Below are 6,323 nucleotides of genomic sequence, written 5' to 3' on the forward strand. Positions count from 1 at the left end.
CAGCTCTGAGCACTTTCTATGCATGAATTCATTTACTCCAAACCCCAAGCCCATGTACGTTTATTATCCCTTTTAAATCACAGAGATGGACCATGGAACAGAAGCCCGCAGCTTCCTCAGTCGACCCCAGGTTGACTCCATCACCCAAGGCCAGGGTCCCAGTGCCTCGGAAATCACCCCCTGCCTCCAGGCTATGGGAACTGCTATTTGGCTGGGGTTTCAGGGAGCAAGTGAAGCTTAATAACTTATGGATGATTGACTGCAAGAAAGCGAGCACAGAAGAGACACAAAACCTTTATGCCTTGGAAGGTTCACGTCACATCAACCAGTTATTTTCCATTCCCTCCCTGCAAGAAAGAATAATTGGAGGTCAGACAGCAGGAGGAACTTCCCAATCACCAGAAGGGGTAGCGTTGACACCCTGTCTCGTGGTCAGTTTTGTAAGGTGTTGCCCCTGCCTTGGCCAACAGTTTGAATCAGAGAGAGGGGTTTGGCGGTGCAATCCCCTAGAGAATCCCCCTAGGACGGGGGTTGGGGGGGGGGCCAGGGGAGGCCCTGGGGCAGCAGCCATGGGGTAACCAAGGGAACAAACACGGAAAACTAGGGGACGTCAGTCCTTATCTGGAGCTTATTAATGGGGAACATTATTCAGCTGTGAAGTCCAAGATGGGGTGATAGGCATGCTGCAGGCAGGGGTGGAGAGCGGGGGCAGGAGGCAGCCACAGGGGAGAAGAGGTACTGGCCCAAAGTCCACCTCCATCTCACGTGTCCAAAACCAGGCTGGAAAAACCCTATAAATGCCCATGACCAGCCTCCCCAGAGACCCTGAGAAAGAGAAAGACGGAGAGAGAGCGAGAGAGCGAGCCGCAAGCTTCCCGTCCCTGAGACCACTGGACTAGCCCACGGAAGTCTCCACAGCATGTGGGAACTCCGATCCATAGCCTTCTCCAGGGCGGTGTTTGCAGAGTTCCTGGCCACACTCATCTTCGTCTTCTTTGGCCTCGGCTCGGCCCTCAACTGGCCACAGGCCTTGCCCTCTGTACTGCAGATTGCCATGGCCTTTGGCCTGGCTATCGGCACCCTGGTGCAGGCTCTGGGTCACGTCAGCGGGGCCCACATCAACCCTGCCGTGACTGTGGCCTGCCTGGTGGGCTGCCACGTCTCCTTTCTCCGAGCTGCCTTCTATGTGGCGGCCCAGCTGCTGGGGGCCGTGGCCGGGGCCGCTCTGCTCCATGAGATCACACCACCAGACATCCGAGGGGACCTGGCAGTCAATGCTGTGAGTAGCCAGAACTTTGTCCTTTCCACAGGGGCAGATCCTGGGGAGTCTCTTATAAAGGATGACATGGGAGGGACCAGATCCGGGTGAGGGTCTGGGTGGGGAGAGAGAGAGAGAGAGAGACAGAAAGAGAGGGAGGGTGGGTGTATGGGGGAGGGGCAGAAATTCGAGAGCCAGGAACACAGCTGCCATAGGAGAGTCAGGGTAGAAGGAGCAGTAATGTCAGAGCAGATTCTGGATACACACGGGTCTACTGGTACCTTCTGTCCTGAGCCTCTTGGAGGAACAGGAGCATCAGGGTTTCTGTTGACTTGGTCCCTGCATTACAGTGAGGGCTGCGCTAGGACTCGGCAGAGGACAGGGCCCCAGAGCAGACGTGCTTTACGAGCTGGGAGGAACCTCAGAGGGCTAGTCCCCAGCATCTTCTCGAGGGAAGAAGACCCAACATTTCTTCAGCATCTACTGTGTGCAGGCCTCACAGCAGGGGCTCCTCATGAGCCACACGTTGATACCTCACAACAGCCTGCGAGGGAGGGATGAGAAGATCCATTTCTTAAGGACACGGAAGCTGAGGCTCAAAAAGGGGAAGTACCAGAGCCAGCCTTCAAACCCAGGCTGGACTGCAAAACCCAGGATCTTTCCACCCCACCAACATCCCCTTCCTGGGCCACCACCTAAGCCTTGTTTTGCAAACAAGGAAACTGACGCTCAGAGAAGGGAAGCGACAGGCTAAAAGTCCTACAGTTTGTCAATACCAGAGAAAGCACCAGAACCCAGGGCAAAGCTAAAGGGGCAAGGTCTCTCCAGACCTCGGAGAAGGTCCCCAGAGCCCATGAGCTAACTGATGATTCCATGAACAGTGGCTAATCGGGAGCCTTGGGCACTTTGGGGGCTGAGAGTGACACCGCAGCCCCTTCCCCCTCCCCACCCCCACCCTCCCCCTCTCCCGGGTCTCCGAAAGGCCTGGGCATCTGAGGGCATGGGTGGGAAGGGACAGTCTGCGTCCCCTCAACACAGCTCTTGCTCCATCCCCCATCCCAAGCCAAGACGGCAAGTGCCTCTTTTGTGCCTCAGTCTCCTGCATTTCTTGGCCTTCTCTATCCCTGGGCCACTGGATAAGAGCTCTGATGTCTCTGAAGAGTCCTGCACAGTCTCTGTGGCCATCCCCTCCTCTGCACAGGTGGCCTTCCTCATGCAAGGGGCAGGGGTATCCCAACTGGAGAACTTCTCTCTTCTTCAAAATGGAAAATATCATTAGGCTGGGGGCTCAAGGTGGAGAAAAGGCGAGAGTGGCCATGGTGGTGGACAGACTGAGAAATCTGACCATTTCCATTGAGAATGAAATTAGTTCAGTTTGCAGCAAGATGAGGTCTAGTTAGACTGAGAGAGGAACTTCCTGAGAGCATGGCCAAGAAAGTCTCAAGAATGTGTGGTTAGGGAACCTCCTCTAATAGCAGGGCAATGGGAGTGCTAAGGGGCCATGAGGACATGGCCTCCTGCTCTTCCATCAGCTCACAGCTGACTAGGGTCCTCAGAAGGGAAGGGTCTGAGGAGGCTCCCCCAAGTTACTGCTCAGCATTTACCATCTTGAGGGACTGGGGAGAACCTTCCTGGCTGGAATGGGGCAGCCGCGGGACTGACTTGTCCTGAGGCTAGTGAGAGCTAGTTGACCCCCATGGCTGTCCCAAGTGTCCTCTGAGATCACTGGAAAAGCCAGTCTGTCCACCAAGAAGTTACCATTGATGCGCATCTGCTTCGTGCTAGGCCAGATTTCATCTCATTCTAGGTACAAGACTGTAAGGTGAATTCTGTGATTCTCCACCCTGAGTGGTAAACTGAGGTTCAGCATTTAATTGACTCAAATCACAGAACCAGTGTCAGCACCTGGAAGTGGACCCAGAGCTGTCTGACACCAAACCCACATCCACAGTGTCTCCCTTAGATCCACTGTTTACCAGTGGGAGTGGAGCTGGGGTTCTGCCCTCGTCATTTCTGTTTCTCAGACAGTCCTCCAGGATCCATTCTGTTATCCCGATTTTACAGAAAGACAAACTGAGGCTGAAATAAGTAGGGCCCCACAGCAAGTCAAAAGCGCCAAAGTGTCTGCCTTCAAAGCTCTTCACTGCCGCCCACTATAGGCTCTTACATTGGAAGACCGGGGGGGAGGGGGGCACAGGGGGTGGTTGAAGTTAGACTCTAGAGAGACCCAAGGGTGCCAGCTTGAGGGCTAGGACCCGGGGTTGGGGTTCAGGGCCTGGAGAAGGATCGTGGGAGCTCAGAACTATCACAGCTCCGCCCAGTGCAGTGCCCAGACCCAGAGGGCAGGATGTAGGGCATAAGATGACAAAACCCAGAAAGAAATCCAGTACTGGGTGCAGCCTAGTTATGAAATCGCCTCTTTGCTCAGCCCCAAGTTCTCTTGTTACCCAAGGCAAGGTCTGCTGGGACCATGGGCACCCCACATGGGTGTGGAGGCACCACAGTACAGGGCTCCAGCACCCCAACCTCAACCTCTGTAGGATATGCAGGGAGCCAATCCACAGGGCAAAATTGAGGCCTGAAATGCAGTATGGAACAGGCAAGGTCAAAGGGAACAGGCAAAGGTTAGAGGAAAGAGTTGTACAATGCAGTCACAGTGGGAGGGGCCACACTAGCACCGTCCCCTAGATCCTGTTCCTGGGAGCCCTTTGACCACAGGAGGAAAGACCGCAGGCCTCTCGTTACACCAGTATCTGAGAGGAAGTTCTTCCTATTACCTGGCCTAAAGCTTCCTGCTGCTATCAAAACCTCTTCCCTCCTTGTTCTTCAGGAAGCAGAAATTCTGGATCTCAGCATCCTTTTCCTTTCACATTGCAGGCGCACAACCCCAGCTCCCAAATCTAATGGGCTATGGAGTCAGTTTCCCTACCTCTGGCCTGGGGACCACAAGCAGTTGTAGGGTCCATCCCCCTGCCTTTGTGCCATGGCCCAGGAAGAAGCCATCAGTAGTTTGGACTAAGGTGGCTGGTGAGCCCTGGTGTTCTGGATTGCTGCCCGGAAGCCTATCTGGAGCTTGGACTGCAGGTGGGCAGGAAGATGGCACCAGTGGGGAGCATGCTCAGTGTGTCCCCCCCACCCCCTCTCTGTCTCCAGCTCAGCAACAACTCGACAGCTGGCCAGGCCGTTACTGTGGAGCTTTTCCTGACCCTGCAGCTGGTGCTCTGCATCTTCGCCTCCACGGATGAGCGCCGTGGAGACAACCTGGGTACCCCCGCCCTCTCCATCGGTTTCTCTGTGGTCCTGGGCCACCTCCTTGGGGTAGGTCATGGCCACTGGTTTCAGCCTCCCTGGAGGGACAGACACACAGACTTTCTGCAAGGAAACAGACACACAGACCGCTCTAGAGACGGATACACAGAACGCCCAAAAGTGAGAGCCACAAAGACCCCAGAGGGACAGATACACAGAACTCCCAAGAGGGAAAGACACATGGACACACCCCAGAGGGTTTGCCTCCCATATACCACAAAGGGACAGATATCACTCCAGCTTCAAATGAATAGCGAGCCCTGTAAATATAACATGAACTCAATTGTCCATCGCATGGATTCCCTTTAGGCTGAGGTCAAGCACTGGAGAGAGGCACAGAGACTGCCCCCCGTCCCCTCCTCACCTCCCTCCCCTCCCTGACCCCTGCCTCCCATTGCAGATCCATTACACTGGCTGCTCCATGAATCCTGCCCGCTCTCTGGCTCCAGCTGTGGTCACCGGCAAGTTTGACAACCACTGGGTAATGGCTGAAACCTCCCTGCTTTCCCCTCCCCCAGAAACCCATCTGGCTGGAAGAGCTTGGGGTGGGATCAGCAAACCCTCCACAGTCCTCCTCTTGGGGCCCCGTGGAGTCTTGGGTCCACCCTTCAGGTGTGACGCCAAAGACTCTGTTTCCACGTCTGTAAATGAGGATAAGAGCAGTTGTTGCTTTGGCTTTTTGTAAAGATTAAGTGAGGTAACTGGTGTAAAACAGATGACGCAGTGCCTTAGAACCCGATTAATGGTAATATTTATACTACGTAACATATTATTATTTAGCACTTATCTAGTACTTAGTGTGTGCCAGGACTTCTTCTAAGTGCTTTGCAAATATTGACTCATTTAGTTTTTCACAAGAACTCCAGAAAGTACGTCTTATTATAGTGAGGAAACAGGCACAGAGAAGGTAAGTAACTTGTCCAAGTTCACCCCGGGGAAGTCGGCTCCAATTCGCACCATTAGCCCCATTAACAAGTCTTCCCAATTGCTCACTAGTCATTGATAACTACATGGATACGCGTTTGATTACATTCACCCCGTGAGGCCCCCCCCTTTCAACGGGAAGCGGGAGAGGAGCACTCCCGCGAGCCGCCCTCTCGCTCGCCCCCAGGTCTTCTGGATCGGACCCTTGGTCGGCGCCATCCTGGCCTCCCTCCTCTACAACTACATCCTGTTCCCGCCCGCCAAGAGCCTGTCGGAGCGCCTGGCCGTGCTGAAGGGGCTGGAGCCCGACACTGACTGGGAGGAGCGCGAGGTGCGGCGGCGGCAGTCGGTGGAGCTGCACTCGCCGCAGAGCCTGCCTCGGGGCAGCAAGGCCTGAGCGCCTGGGCCGGGCTCGGGGGAGCTCGGGGGAGCGCCCGCCAGCCCCGCCGGAGCCCCTCTCCCCAGGTCCGAAGCCGGCCCCCAGGGCGGAGTAGCTGCTTCCAGGACGTGCCGAGGCCAGGGCGGGGGTAGCGGTGAGCGTGGCAGATCCCTTGCCTTGAGGCTGCGGGGCAGCGACTAGTCGAGTAGTCCACCCCGTGGCGCCTTGCAGGGAGCTGGGGACTTGGGCACCGCGCTGGGGAGGAAGGGCAGAGGAAGGCTCTGGAGAGCCTGCGCAGTGTACTGGGTGGGCGGCGGGGGACGGGGTCTGGGAATGGGGCATCAGGTTTTGCGCGTTCATCCCCCAGTGCCTCTCTGTCCCCAGGTGCAGGGTTGTGCATGCTCCTGAGTGTAAGCAGGTGTGCCTGTGGTGATGCAAGTGTGCAATGGCTGG

General features: G+C 55.9%; 1 protein-coding gene across 1 annotated transcript; it reads left to right on the forward strand.

The window, feature by feature from the left end:
* The first annotated feature begins 834 nt into the window (after positions 1-834).
* AQP2 (aquaporin 2) lies at positions 835-5,888 on the forward strand. The gene is made up of 4 exons (XM_068560257.1): positions 835-1,279; positions 4,412-4,576; positions 4,968-5,048; positions 5,679-5,888. Exons 1-4 carry the CDS (start codon positions 920-922, stop codon positions 5,886-5,888), a joined length of 816 nt encoding a protein of 271 aa, XP_068416358.1. The 5' UTR covers positions 835-919.
* Positions 5,889-6,323: the final 435 nt, after the last annotated feature.

This window comes from Eschrichtius robustus, chromosome 13 (assembly GCF_028021215.1).
Source record: "Eschrichtius robustus isolate mEscRob2 chromosome 13, mEscRob2.pri, whole genome shotgun sequence".
Classification (NCBI taxonomy): Eukaryota; Metazoa; Chordata; class Mammalia; order Artiodactyla; family Eschrichtiidae; genus Eschrichtius; species Eschrichtius robustus.

Excerpts from the sequence above, each read along its gene's own strand:
- AQP2 (XM_068560257.1), top strand. The coding sequence starts at position 920 with ATGTGGGAACTCCGATCCATAGCCTTCTCCAGGGCGGTGTTTGCAGAG. Across the intron at positions 1,280-4,411 it reads GGGACCTGGCAGTCAATGCT|CTCAGCAACAACTCGACAGC; the intron begins GTGAGTAGCCAG and ends CTCTGTCTCCAG. Across the intron at positions 5,049-5,678 it reads GCAAGTTTGACAACCACTGG|GTCTTCTGGATCGGACCCTT; the intron begins GTAATGGCTGAA and ends GCTCGCCCCCAG.